This window comes from Ambystoma mexicanum, chromosome 3q (assembly GCF_040938575.1).
Source record: "Ambystoma mexicanum isolate Mex_15411 chromosome 3q, UKY_AmexF1_1, whole genome shotgun sequence".
NCBI lineage: Eukaryota > Metazoa > Chordata > Amphibia > Caudata > Ambystomatidae > Ambystoma > Ambystoma mexicanum.
In genome coordinates, this window is record NC_090926.1 from 47,391,728 (window position 1) to 47,406,880 (window position 15,153).

Sequence of the window (15,153 nt, forward strand, 5' to 3'; positions counted from 1 at the left end):
AGCTCAGGTGCAGGATCCAATCATCGTAGAGCGCCAACAAGCTTCCCTGTGGGGCGATTCTCACACGGGTCATCATTAGATGCAGGTTTAGAGGACATCTGTTAATGATTAAGGGTTTCTCGACTCTTCTAGAGTGAGTGTCCAACTCTTGCAGTCTAGGGACCATAGATATGGGCCCATTAACCATTGTTTATAATCCCCCATGCCAACCGACTTCTAAAAGGCACAAGGCCTCAGCCAGATACGGTATACCTGTTTCTTATATTGCCCATGCGGGGCACCCTTCCCGACAACCCACACTTCAGAATAAAGACAGACACATACATAGTTAAAAAAATCCTAAATTCCTGCAGGAATATTTATTGCAACCATGGATTGCATGGGACAGCGTGCTGGATTCAAGCCATAAGCAACTATGGGCAAAGGGCGATGTGTAAAAAGGTGATGGTCAGAGGGTGATGCACGTGGGCCAGTGCACCCCGTGTTCCAGGTGTGAAGGATGGTGCTGAAAGAGCGTTCCTCACTCATACTTGAAGGAAGTGACCTTGAAATCTCCCTTGACAGACATGTAGGTGAGCTTGTCGTAGTTGTGCCTGTTGGGGAAGGAAATCTCGTGCCCGTCGGGAAGCTTGATATCGAAGTGGTCGCCGGAGTGCTTGATGCTGATCTGTGGATAGAGCAAGAGATGGAGGAACCACGGGATTACTACGAGCTGAGGAGGAGGAGCCAGTGGAGGGGTGTGAGGAGCAGAAACGAAGCAACTAGCAGGTTACGAGGAGAACAAGAGAAGAAAGTACAGGATTAGCAGGAGCAGAAATAGAGGAGGAAGCAGAAGGATCAGAGACAGGAGGACCAGTGGATTACTCAGAGAAGAAATGGAGGAGCAGATGACTTCTAGGATCAGAAATTGAGAATCTTATCAATTGATAGTGGCAGAGATCGGTGGAGAAGCTCGTTACCAGGAGGAGCAATTCATAATACTTTGAGCAGAGCAAGTTGGGGCAATATTTGTGGAGCGGGTTTATCAGGCATAGCGATGGAGGAACAAGGATACGTCAGGTGAGAATTAGCATGAGCAGCAATGGGGAAACTCGGCCATAGCAGAGATGGGGGAAGCTGGGAATTACTACAAGCAGTGATGGGGGGATTGGCAATTAGTGGGGGCAGAAATGATGATAACTGAGCGGTAGCAGACACAGAGAGGGAGGAAACAGAGGACAAAACCACCGGCTTTTTGTGCTGTGAGTAATAATAACGGCTGCACCTGAATATCACACAATGCCTTGCATTCAACGTACGTGATAGTCAACCTTGGAGGGATGGGGATCTGTGTGAGCCATAACAACATGAAGGCCAAGATTTGCAAGTAACACACACACACACATCTCTGCAACCCACCGTCCTATACAAATGGTGCACATTTGACATCCAGTTGAAACAAAAGGAGGGCGTCCTGACATCCACATTTGGTTATTTGCACACTATTTACGCAAACATAATTACTTTTGTCATGTATCACTAGACAGGGGTAGTCCTGTATCTATTATAACCTTAATGTCAAAATAGAAGAACACTTAAACTGATTTAAATTCAAACAGCGTTTTTTATTTTGCTGTTGAAACTGTTTTTTTCATTTTTCTTTTTAGACAAAAGCTTTTTAAGAAAAGGTGCTTTTCTAGTTTCTGTATGACATTTTTGATTCATTGGTCCTAGTACAATAATTACAAAAAAGAACGATAGACAGTACAATGATAATTGTGTTCAGCAAAAACCATCAATAACAAAATAACTGCATGTCTCATGATTCTTTTACACACATTACATACAAAGAGAAGATTCAAGACAGTCCCGGCAGAATAGCTCAGCGGCAACGTCCTCGCCTTAGTCAGCATGGAGCAAGACAGGTTCGATCCCCGAGTCTGCACTTAGAAACCTCTGGGTGTTTAAGCCTATAAATACGCAACTAAGACAAAAAAAACAATTACGGCTCAAAAAAACAAACTATTCCTGTAACAGCACCTCGATGCCTGTGGGCTGTGAGAGCGCTTTAAAAATGCAAAATAAATAGAAAAAGAGCTCCGGAGGAGTCAGGGCTCTGTTAGTGCAAGAGAGTGCTCAGTCTCACCCTCCCAAAGAACGTACTAAATGTTACGCTCCTTTCTAAGGACCTTGCTGAGGTCTGAAGTGCCAGGCAAAAGGGTGACCCAGCAGCAGTTCCTGACTCCTCCGGAGCTCTTTTGGTCTTGAATCTTCTCTTTGTATGTAATGAGTGTAAAAGAATCATGAGACATGCACAGTTATTTGTTATTGATGGTTTTTGCTGAACACAATTGTCACTGTACTGTCTATCGCTCCTTTTTGTAAAGGTTGTACCAGGACCTATGAATCAAAAATGTCATACAGAAACTAGAAAAGCACCTTTTCTTAAAAAAGCTTTTGTCTAAAAAGAAAAATGAAAAAAACAGTTTCAACAGCAAAATAAAAAACGTAGTTTGAATTTAAATCAGTTTAAGTGTTCTTCTATTTTGACATTAAGGTTATAATACAGAACTACCCCTGTCTAGTGATACATGACAAAAGTAATTATGTTTGCATAAATATTGTGCAAATACCCAAATGTGGATGGTAGGACGCCTCCTTTTGTTTCATCTCTATTTAGCCCATAGTCCTGCCAGCGTTAGGGCTGTCCCTTCTGTTACCAACATATTTGACATCCAACACTCCCGGACACGCTTCAAGTGGGAGGTAGTATACACAGAGAGCCGCATTGCCCTTTAATAGGTTTGCACTTAAGTTTCTTTTCCGTACCCTTAATTCATTTAAATCTTATATGCAGAGATCTTCCCAGGACTGTGTTAAGAGGGAAAGCATGAGCTGCCAGGTGATTCTTAGAGTACCGAGCTGTAGAACAACATTGAGAAGCTGCTAAAATCACATAGTATGCAGGTAGACCCTGCAGTTGACTCTCAGCTACGCCGCATCTCTCGTCCTCACGACTCACACACGCACACACAGAAGACTCCGGTCCTAGACACACGCCCAGGTGAGCCCACCAGAGTCCAGCCATGAACACTCACCCATGTATACACATGCACACTCAGCTCACCTTGACCTCTGTGTCCGGCTGGAAGCACATGTGGTTGCTGCGCTGCTCAGAATGCCAGTTGTTGCTGGTCTTGGAGTTGCACACAATGGTGTTCTCGTGCAGGCGGGGGTTGAAGTGCAGGGCCACGTCCGAAGCAGCCTTTCCCAAGTTGAAGGAGAAACTGGGGAAGCAGAGGAGTGGTTGTAAACGTGACAGATCACCATGGAGTCCTACTGACAAGTGACCAACCCCTCAGTGGGCATCGCCCCTTCCATGGCATCTTGGGGGCCATAAGTAACTTTCCACCTCTGCTTACACATGGGACACTTCCGGTTCCGGGGTAGCACTGCCTCCAGTTCAGACCTTGCATTAGAAGCTGGCCTGGAGGTTGGGGCGCATTACTATTGGTTTAGTCTTGGCATTTTAAAACCAAGGGTGTGTTTGCCCACCACTGCTTTTACACAACATTGGCACTCTCAGGGTGGGGACACGCCTCCTTCCTAGCACCAGAGGGTTTGCGAGGGGGGCGGGGGGCTTAGGAGGCTATAGCCCCGGGACTTTTGGTTGTAGCCCCAGATAGAATCTCAGAGTCTACAACCAAAAGGCTATAGCTAGCCCCGAGTCTCGACAATCCCGAAATTAGTGTAGCCCCGGATCTTTTCCAGAACTAGCAACACCCCTGCCTGGCACTGATCAGGGAACTCCTTTCATAAACCCATTGCCCCACCCACTCCAAACCTCAGCCATCTTACACTCACTTTTTGGCACCTCCGGGCAGCTTCCCCTTGACCTTCACAGACTCCCCCGACTTGATCTCCAGATTCACCATCTCAAATTTTTCCTGCAACAGAATCAGCATTGACATCATTAGTGTTTGTAGAACCCCCGCCCCACATCCCCTTAACTCCAGCCCCAACTAGTCCTCTAACCCTGGAGTATGCCCCATGCCCCCAGATCTGGGCTCCAGTTGAGAGATTGGGAATTAGCTCCACCAGCCCAGGCCTCTAGCACAGGGTCCATGAATGGAGGAAGAAAACACAAGCCTGGACAGGGACAAGGCTCATCACCATCAATCTCCGCAGTGCAAAGGTGCCTGCCGTGGGCCCACGGCCTTGGCCGTTTCTTCATGTAGATTGCAAGCAAGCAGAAGATAACGCTCATCTGGCTTCTTTAGAACGAGCTGGTGGTAGAAGCTGTCGCAACCAGCCAGAGTGGGGACAGGGTAAACCACCAAATACCAATGGGGGCCTTGGCGGTACCAAATTCGTCTGAGATGCATAGGCTCTTGTATGACTGGCTAGACTGGATATAACTGTAGGGCACACTTGGACCAAAGTACTAAGGGGAGAACACATGGGGATGTGCCCTGACGTGCTCCAGAGACTCCAATGACCAGGCAAAAATGCTTGCCGGTAGCGGTAATAGACTATGGCCTCCAGGTTAGTGACAGAACAGAGAAGTACTCTTCAGCTGGGCTTCTTTTCCCAGTGGTTTGACCGACTATCACCTTTAAGCTTAATGGCTGGACGTGACCGTTTTAAAATCCAAAACTAGTTGCTGTGTCTTCTTTGACACATTGTTCAGTTTTGTTTGTCTGAAAATCATTGTGTGTATTTTGAACTGTGTTGGGTATACGTAGGGCAGGAACTACTTCCGTCAGTCCTCCTTCCACAGTGGTCTATATCAGGATTGGGAGAAGACCGGCTCCTGGTCAGATACATGATTGCAGATTGTCAGTGTGAGCCCTGTAAGGGGGCGTTATTCAGAACTAGGCCTGGTCTTGAGCCATGTGGGCCCAAGGCAATGAAAGCGATGGGGCAGGATACAGAGTTTTACAGGTCACGGTACTTGGTGGAGTAGGGTACACAACTCAGTCGATGTAGCTAATGGAAATTGGTGGAGGTAGGGTACAGAGCTCCGAGGATGCAGGTTATGGAGCTTGGTGAAGGTGGGGTACAGAGATCATTGCAGGCAGGTGTGCAGATTGGAGGAAGAGAAGGGTACAGAGCTCAGGGGACATAGATTATGGACGTTGGTGGAGCTACGGTACAGAGCTCAGAAGATGAAGGTTACGTAGCTCGGTGGAGGTAGTGGCCAGCGCTCTGCAGCTGCAGCTTGTGGAGCTGGGTGGAAGTGGTGGGTAGACCTCGCAGGATGCGATTATGGAACTTGGTGGAGGTAGTGTACAGAGTTCACTGGGGGCAGGTGTGAGGATTGGAGGAGTAGGGTACAGATCTCTGAGGATGCATGCTATGGTTATTGGTGGAGGTAGGGTCCAGGTCTCAGAGGAGGACGTCTATGACCGACTTGTTGAGGTAGCCAGTTATGGAACATGGTGGAGGTAGGGTGTAGAGCTCAGATCATGCAAGTTATGGAACATGGTGGAGGTAGGGTGCAGAGCCCAGATGATGCAGGTTATGGAGCTTGGTGGGGGTAGGGTGCAGAGCTAAAATGATGCAGGTTGTGGAGCTTGATGGAGGTAGGGTGAGGAGCTCAGAGGATGCAGGTTATGGATCTTGGTGGAGGTAGGGTACAGGTCTCAGAGTAGGACCTTTATGGGCCACTTGTTGAGGTAGCCCGTTATGGAACATGGTGGAGGTAGGGTGTAGAGCTCAGATGATGCAGGTTATGGAACATGGTGGAGCTAGGGTGCAGAGCTAAGATGATGCAGGTTATGGAGCTTGATGGAGGTAGAGTGCAGAGCTCAGATGATGCAGGTTATGGAGCTTGATGGAGGTAGGGTGCAGGTCTCAGAGGATGCAGGTTATGGAGCTTGGTGGGGCTAAGGTGCAGAGCTAAAATGATGCAGGCTATGTAGCTTGATGGAGGTAGGGTACAGAGCTGATTGAGGCCAGGTCTGGAGAATGGGTTTGTAGGGATTAGAAGCATTTGTTAGGGCAAAGGCAAGAGCTCAGCAAAGAGAGGGTACCGAATGTGGTGACCCTATCATGCATAGAACAGCAAAGGCAGAGTTCAAAGGTAGGCAGGGAACATAGCTCAGCAGGAACAGCGCACAGAACACAATAGCATTACTGTCCAAAGATGAATGGGTCAGCACAAGGTATGTAGTTTGGCAGGGCCAACCTCTAGTTCCTGGGTAGGGGAGGGTGGCCTCTGCGTGGCATGGAGCTGTTGGGGGTAGTGGCATGTGTCACATACCTCCCCAAAACCTTGTTCCCTTCAAAAATATTTTGCTGCCTAGGAATCACCTTTGCAGGGCATTATACGAGGTGGCTCTTCTTGTCAAAGTGAGGGCTCCCTTTTGGGTCAGGAGGATAGCTCAGGGCAACGTGTTTTTCTTGGAAGACAACACAGAGCAGCACAGGTTTGAATTGCAGAGGTTTAAATCCTGGTCTCACGCTTAGAGACTGGTCTTCGGTATTAAGCGTTTTATGAAAGATTAATTAACAATTAACGACCACCATCGGAGTCCAAGGCCCTTCAGCCTGCCCCTAGATTAGTGAAAGTAGATTGTGCACCTGGTGAGGGAGATCAGTTTTGCAGAGGATGGCTCAGCAAGGGAGAAGATAATCTTGTGCAACCATAACATAAGTTGTCACATTTAAAAGAGGGAAACCAGGAAATTTGGTGGATTTTGAGGTTGGTATCTAGATAAGACTTGTAAAAATGAAAAAAGGAAGAAGTATGAGGTCAACTTTGCCCTTTGGATGTGTACAGTGGCCTCAAGGAGCCCCGACATCAGTAAGACAGAGAGAGGGCATGAGACATTGGAAAGGGCTGAGGACCAGAAGGTCGAAACAAGTGACGGTGTCTGGTAGGTTTGACTGGGGAACTGGAAGAAGGAAATGGGAGCCTGTAGAAGGTTGTGAAATCATGGAGGGGAACAGGTGGGTCAATGGGGCATGCTGGTTATGGGATGGGCTTGTTATAGGATGTTCATGAATTAGGGCCTTATCACGAATTGGCCGGTATCCCGGCTGTAATACCGCCCGACTGTAATAGGCTTAGCACTGACTGGTCCGGCAGTATTACCACCGGATCACGGGTTGGGCGTTAAAAATAAATCCCCATTCCCCGTTGGGTTTATTGGATCCAATGGGCCATTTTCGGAACTAATACTGCGGGCTAATACATCTGGCAGTACTATATCCAAAAACAGGGCACTAGGGGATTTTCACCTCCAGAAAAAAGCTGGAGGTAAAACAGCCCATTTAGCGCCCAACTCTTGATAGTGCCAGCCCTTAAATTCGGCGGTAATACCGTTACCACTGCATTTAAGGGCTACCGCCCAACTCGCGATAAGACCCTTAGTAGTCTGTTAACGCATGCTTCCTTTTTCGGGGAATGAGGCAGAGGATGTGAAATGTGTAAACTACATCGAGTAAATGCAACCCTTTTTGTCAATAATTCCCAGGTGGGTTTCTGTTTTGCAATGATCTTTCACAAAAAAAAAATGGTGGGATTTTCTGAGAGGAGGGTACAAACCTCACCACTGTCAGGGTCTCAAGCACTTTTCAATTTCTTCCCACCCCAAACACCCCGCTGCATGCAGCACAGGCCCACAACTCACCGACATTGTGGCAGGTTCTTCTCAAGGTATTTCCTGGTGTCCTGGTGATTGCTGTACTGGACTGTGCCTGCTGCTGCTGATGGACTTTATATGCACCTGGCGGTGCAGTGATGCCAGTGCCGGTCACTGATTAACTTGCTCCTCCCGTGCACACAGAGACACACCTTTACAGCTCTCCATCTGCAACAAATGGAGACTTTGAACCCACCATTACCTGTTCACCTACTGAACTTCCTCAGTCAATATCATAAAAGTGTGTGGGAGCCAGGCACACCTGACCAGGCACAGCCGGGTTGCGTGGGACACCGGAGCGAGGGCCAAGGTAGGAGGATGAGGAAAGAGGCCCAGCGATGTCACCATGGTGCGCCCCACCATTGCATGCAATCTCGAGGCAGTCAATCGCTTGCATCAATTAACTCGCCCATGAACACGCCCTACTCCACAAGATCAACGTTCGAATGTAACTCATGCATTTCTCATAGACTACTAATGGCGCCGGCTGCAGATGCATCAAGGTAGCAAGACGTTCAGATAGATAGGGATGTAGATAGGTTGGCAAGTAGATAGTTGCACATATAGCAAAGGTTGGGGGCTGATTCTGGTCATTTTAAGGTGAAGTGTGGCCATTACGTATGCTCAAACATGGGGGAACGAGGGCATCCATTTTAGGGCCCTTTTTCGCCCACGGCATCCATTTTGTGAATGTTTTAGGCCATGCCAGATATCCCAGGAACATTTCAGTGTGGTTCCATTGGGATGGATGTGGAAAGGAGCGGGAGACAGAAAAGAGAAAGGAGAGGGGGCTGTGAAGGTGACTGTTGTAAAGAGGAGGAAGGACGGGCACCTTGAGCCTCCCTAATTGGAAGCGAGCCACCCTTCAGGTAAGGCTGAAAGGCACCACAGGATGTAATTGGGTCTCGCTTGGTAGTCTCACTATTGATTGGCTGTAATAGCCCCGTAATGCAATATAGAGGGGGAACAACCCATACGACCACTCCACTCATGGGTAAGCTGCTAACAAGTGAAAAAGAGTAGGGGGTCTTATCTGTCAAACCTTCACACATTTGCCACCCAAGACAACTCATTTTACATGTGTGTAACATGCAGCACACTTTCAAAGTGCAACCTTAACAGAGCTGTATAATATGACATTTTCATTGGAGCATATCCTATGTTTCGAAAGGCATCCATTGGATGAACACTCTTCAAACCCTACATCTGCAGCATCCTGGAGCGTTGGCAGAGAAGGGTGGAGAGGTGAGGGGGCAAGCTTATGTACACTACGCCCCAACCTTTGCAAAGGAGCATTGAAAGGGAATGAATGGTCTCTGCTGTTTGTATGGTTTCTCTCTCTATGGTACATCGGGCAGAAGTGTCTGACCCACCAGCCAAATAAATACAAATGCATCCGATTGTGCGAGTATCAGCCCTATATGCAAAAGGTCAAGAGGTGATGGCGGGCGGGTATAGAATCAATCTTAACCTCTGGCATTGCTCTGGGCAACCCCCCAGACCATCGTTCTTCCTCTGTGTGAAGATACTGAACAGGTGTCATTGAAGAGAGAGAAGGAGAAACCTTGCTTTCCCCACTACCTGCCTAATCTATACCCCCTGGAGGGCTTTGATGATAAGTACCTGGGGATAGTAAAGGCTGACCCTCAATTGGGAGATCTGATTGGTCAGAAGAATTTCCCTCCGGAGGAGCCTCTGCCTGGGTGCAGGAAGATGGAGAATGCCCTGAAATGTCCCTGCTCAGCAGTGCATCTCATTATTAGGGCGGGTTCTACCTCAGCCTATGCCAGTCCATGATTTCCAGTTCTCAAAACCTCCAAGCAGCCTATCATGAAGTTCAGGACATCACAGAAAACTGTGGGACTCATAAATAAGGAGGCACAATACATTTCTGATGCTAATTATCATGTATTAATAACACCACATATAAAGCCAATATTTGTTGAACATTGAAATAGAAACAAGTAACTTTTTCACACGTTAACTTTTGTTATGAGTTTAAGGCCCTCATTACAAGTTTACCGTTTTGGAAAAAAGTGCTGGTTACAACGGTTCCCGGCACCTTTTCCAGACCAGCAAACTACAAGTCTGCCAGTAGGGACTGTGAACTACCTGCAGGACTGAGCAGCCAGTAGTTCTGGCCCTTACCGGCAGATTTTTCACTGAAGCACCGGCACCGTTACTAACATTAGTACAGGGATATCAGGTGGCAGAAATGGTAAGACGAGTCTGCCGGCAACCCGCCGGTAGCACCAGCGACTTACCGGCAGACTCAAAATGAGGGCCTTATTGAAAGTACATTTTCAAAACTCAAGAGGACATTTTTTGCCTTCTGCTGAATTGCATTCTGGTGTTTGTAGTCTCTGATTAAAGATGGGGTGGCGAATAATGCCATAATGCTACACATTTTGCCTAACATGTATCTATAAGGATGTATATATTTGTGGGAATACCTTAGTATGGTTTGTGTACTTTTTATGGCATCTTTATAAAACAGAGTACTGTTCAAAGCCAAGCATGGTGGTGAGGCAAAGCGATTAGAGAGAGCAAGCAAGTCCTTTGCATATGCCCAGGCTGTGGTAAGAGGTTGCAATCCTTGCAATCCAAGGTTATGCACTGTAAGACCACTACAGTGGGGATGGGTGCAGTAAAAATACTGAAATCATAACATACACCCATCGGGGGTGAACTTGAGTTTATCGAGATAGAGGACCCCAACCCCACAGGGGAGCAGAGATGTACCTTTCTGTCTGGCCGGTCTCCCTTTAACATCAGTCATGTCTATCTCTTGCCTACTACCTTCACTGGTCTTCAGTCTCATCCCTTATATATGTTTTGTTAGTACTGTTAGTTGCTTGTCCTGTGGTATATGTACACCCCGATTCCTGCGGGCTACAGCGCGTTATAAGCACAAACATAAACACATAAACATAAACTCTTCCCAATAACCAGTCACCTGGGACCTGGGTGGTTCCCCTTCCCGGTTGTAGGTCAAAGGATCGACAACCAAAGGGTCGAATGGCCAAAGGATCGACACCAAAGGACCGAAAACCAAAGGATCGAATTATTTTTATTTTTTTGGGGGGTGGCCCACAACCTCCCTTTTTTTGCTAAAAACCATTTTTTACCTATACGAAAACCTAAAAAATATATATAATTTAAAAAAAAAATGCGATCCTTTGTCCTGTCGACCCTTTGGTGTCGATCCTTTGTCCTGTCGACCCTTTCTTTTCGATCCTTTGACTAGACACCCCCCTTCCCCACTTCATGCCTTCACTCCTGCAATCATGCAGTCTTGCACTCTTGCAGTCTTGCATTGTAGCAGGCCACTGGAACGCATGCTCGCTCTGCTCCCTAGAACAGGCGGATCCACACTGGAACGCTCCTGTCCTAATTGGAGTCCGCGCGTGTACGCAGTCCTGCAGGACACTGGGAATTGGAGTCCACCGACAGAGGCAACTGTCAGGAATCGAGGGTGGAAGCTGTGGGATCGATGGACGCTCTAGTCCTCACCCAACATGGCTGCCTCCACTATAAATTTAGGCCCCGCCTCCAGCTCGGCGCGTTGTATCTGTGTATTGCTTACACTTCTACCAGCGCTCAGAGTAGCTCGTAGCTTTTCTCCGAGTATTCCTCCTAGCTCTCGTTTTCGGCGTGAGCTTGTTATTTTCTCCTGTGTCCCTCTCCCCTTTCTGTCCGCTCTGTGTTCTAGTTCTATGTGGTTTTTCGTAACCGACTATCTGTGTTCAGCCTTTCTCGCTAGCGAATCCCTTCGCACTCAGCTCCTCGCTCTGCCTTTCTGAATCCTTTTTCTCCGCTCGCGATCCCTTTCGCGTTCCGCTTCTGGCTTACCTTCTGTTTTACTTTTTTTCCACTTGCGAATCCCTTCGCACTCAGCTCCTCGCTCTGCCTTTCTGAATCCTTTTTCTCCGCTCGCGATCCCTTTCGCGTTCCGCTTCTGGCTTACCTTCTGTTTACTTTTTCTCCACTTGCGAATCCCTTCGCACTCAGCTCCTCGCTCTGCCTTTCTGAATCCGTTTTCTCCGCTCGCGATCCCTTTCGCGTTCCGCTTCTTGCTTACCTTCTGTTTACTTTTTCTCCGCTTGCTTATCCCTCCGCACTCTGTTCTTCGCTCTGCCTTCCTGTACATTAAACTGCTTGCGGCCTCTATCTGCTTCGGTGTCCGAAGCATCTGACACTCCCGGCATTCTGAAGTGTCCTGACTTTGGAGAAAGCTCTCGCTTTTCAATCCATCATAACTGAACCTTCATCATCTCAGCCTGGGAGAACCTGCCTTATACCTGGCCTGGAACCACTCCTCACCTTGCCTGCAGATCTTCGTTCAAGGGTTTTTTCTGCCGTTCCGGCTTTTTCCCTTGGGCACCGAGGCTGGCCCACTGGGAGCCCCCCACGGCAGGTTTCCACTTCTGCCACGGTGGCCTCCGGAGGGGCCAGACCTTACTTGCACGATAAGAAGGTTAGATCACCTAAGGATCTTATCTCTAACAAGAAGAAGGAACGTCCCCGTATCCGGACTACGGTAAAGGACTCAATATCAGAAGATTCAGGTGAGGAGAAGGGGGAGGTGGAGCCGAAGTCTGACAGCAACGCGGTTGACAGCAAACCCGGGTTGAATTAGTACCATCCCCGCATGCATGGGGTGTTACTTGATCTCCTGGAGAACACATTGTAGGGCTACAACGTGACAGGCCATCAGGTGGGTGAACACGAGTTTATTGAGACACAGGAACCCCATGCGGATCCCAGATTCAGCTTTCTGACAGCATACTTGACAACATGACCCGTTCCAATCTGCATGTGCTGATCCAGTACATTTTTTTTTGTATTTTGTATTCTGGGACTTTTAGTCCGGGTTTTATAATGGGAAAAGTGGAACTACAAGTCCCAGATCGAAAAGGAAAAACCCAGGACTGGATAAGCGCCTACAGATGGGAATGGGTCATGTTGGCAAGTATGTAGCCGGAAACCCTTAGTAGCTGGGAACCCCCGGAGGTCACGTCCCCCATATTCCATGCACTCTATCTTCCAACCTCCCACCCACATGTACCACTATCCATGGTCTCCCTCAAAAAATTACTTGTATGTAAAGCTCATTACACATAATTTCAATAGACCTTAGAAACATCTCAAGTAGGAGAAAACAGATATGTATTGCCCACTATGTGATCCTAGACATGAGTGCAGTGAGATATTTCCTAACCCTTAGATGTAAAAACATGGCAGGCCTGTGTTTGTCATGTCCACATAAATCAACAAAACAGTCTGTGCGGCCCAGAGAGGCAAGTCTGAGCCTCCTTGGTTGGCTTTCAAACGAGAGAACAATATTGTTCTTGAATTTCTGCAAAGCAGTGGTATATTTAAAGGAGCGTATCCCATAGATGGGTGCAGTGCAAAAGTAAATCAAACAGGATAGTACTATCTAAGAAGGAGACAAAAAACTGCTCATGATGGCTGGAGCGCGTGTTTGGTTAGAGAAAGGGCTGCATGGCTCTAGCGGGCAATGCCCCCTGCTTCCTCGATAATTGCGACCCAGGCATCCTAGCGCTGCTAGATCTCCAAGAGGCTCATCTCACTCTGGCAAGACACCCCTTGTTAGTGGTTGACTGATTGTTCCCGTAGGAGCCCTATTGCTAGGACTCATGGGCAGAGGAAACACCAATGTACTCACTGAGAAACCCTAAGGTTCTCAGGGACAGGGCACAGTGTGGCCTCTTTTACCTGTAGGAGTCTCCTAGCACAGCATCTGTCTGCTATGGTCTCAGTGATTGGCGGCACCGTTTCCTCAATATCAGGCGTTACAATCCCGCTGTGCCCCGGAGGCGGGCATATCAAGGACCTCCATGTAAAATCCAGTGCAGAGTTCGTCAGCCAAGCATTGTTCCTACGTGTGAGTGGCCAGGATTTAGATGTGGCCACATATGGTCACAGCTCCATGGTCCTCAGAGTTTCACGGCTCAAGTGGCCAGGACCAGCGTAGACCAGTTTGTGAATGGATGTGTGGCCTTCAAGGGAGAACCAGCACCTGGGAGTCTGCCTGGGTATTATCCCACAAAGTTTGAATGTGGTAGCCCACACTGAAGGGGGGGGGGGCTGTCAAAACGTTTTAATTAATTCAACCCTATGATCAGGGCCTATGTTTCCCCGCAGCCCCAATAAGCCAAAAATATGTCTCCATTGATTCACAGAAGTTTTTGAATGAGAAGACAACAGTGACCTGAAGATAGTACACGTAGAGAAGACATCTTGGAATCTGCAACTCTTGAAGTGCCTGCAGATGGCAAATCTTTTCCCCTTCTTTGAAGGAACCGACTTTCCAACCAACCAGGAAAAAACCAAGTCAGTTTGTCACCCCCTTTATCTCCAATGGACTAACAATTATACAGGCCTTGCACCTGTTGCCCTTCGGAAGTCTGGCTTGGCCTGGTCACTCCAATGACCCCCAACAACAAAGGCCTGAAAGCATATGCCCCTGCAACTGACCGAGTCTGAGGCCTGCAGTTACAAAACCAGGCCCAAGCTAAGAGCCATCAAGGATATCAGGACCACTGCCCTTATCCCCATGCAACACACAGCTGTGTGAAATGTGCCACCACCCTCATGGTGCCGTCACTCTGGGTGAGGAACCCATGTATCTTGGAAGATCTGGAACCCCCTCATTCTCCTGATTGCATCCCCATTGTGTTCTTCTGTGCTGGGACTGCCATCATGGAATGGGTCGCCAGCGCAGAGGCCCTGTCATAATGGAAACTTGAGCACGGGTGAACCCTTGCCTGTGCCACAGCCTCGTCATCAAGAATTCCTGTCACTAGAGAAATCGAAGCCCACAAACACAGCAGGCTACCAAGGCATGCATGCATCCCCTCTGTGGACATTTCTAGGACATTATCAAGTGACCTTTCCATGCCAGCTCTGATAAAGACCCTAACCCTCACAGTTATTGGGTGAACTCAAGGGTGTCTTTGCATAGACTTTGCCTGGAATTGTGCATATTTGCTACACCATACTTAAGGGGAAAGTATTTAAGCAAATCTCTTGTCTGTATTCCTACTCCATTCAAAGTGTTAGCAGTATTACTCTGTATCTTCCCCATCCGACACTCCTCCTGGGAGCTATACCTTGATCGCGCAACCAAGTCCACCGTAGGTGAGTCATTAGGAAGCAAAATATTCGAATGAATCAGACTATCAGAGGTGTTTTTAGACTGGCTAAGACCCTGGGACACTGTTCAGTGGAACATATCTTAACGGTATATGAGGGGAAGGCCACTGGGTGTGGGATCTGGGAGTCCTCAAGGGCAGATTACCTCCAAAAAAAAAAAAAAAAAGTATTTCTTAGGAATGTTATTAGTAGTCCCTTCGCCAATGGCAGCCTATTCGATGATTAGGGCGACGGCTATGACGTACCTTTCAGATCCTCCTTTTGTAAGACCCATTTTACATTGGGCCGCGTGATGGGCCGATAATCAGAATCTATGGATAAAAGTTCTGATTCTGAATTTAACAGC

General features: G+C 47.9%; 1 protein-coding gene across 1 annotated transcript; it reads right to left on the bottom strand.

Annotated features, from left to right (window-relative positions):
• Positions 1 to 328: 328 nt before the first annotated feature.
• Positions 329 to 7,738, bottom strand: LGALS2 (galectin 2). Its single transcript, XM_069653042.1, has 4 exons — positions 7,617 to 7,738; positions 3,844 to 3,926; positions 3,107 to 3,266; positions 329 to 667 (listed from the first exon to the last, which is right to left on the bottom strand). The coding sequence occupies exons 1-4, from the start codon at positions 7,620 to 7,622 to the stop codon at positions 521 to 523; spliced, it is 396 nt and encodes a 131-aa protein (XP_069509143.1). The 5' UTR covers positions 7,623 to 7,738; the 3' UTR covers positions 329 to 520.
• Between the last annotated feature and the right edge of the window lie 7,415 nt (positions 7,739 to 15,153).

What these genes read in the sequence shown, in the direction of transcription:
- LGALS2 (XM_069653042.1), bottom strand. An exon ending in CTGCCCGGAGGTGCCAAAAA is followed by an intron (nt 3,267 to 3,843) that starts GTGAGTGTAAGA and finishes CTGCTTCCCCAG; the next exon opens with TTTCTCCTTCAACTTGGGAA. An exon ending in AGCCGGACACAGAGGTCAAG is followed by an intron (nt 668 to 3,106) that starts GTGAGCTGAGTG and finishes CTCTATCCACAG; the next exon opens with ATCAGCATCAAGCACTCCGG.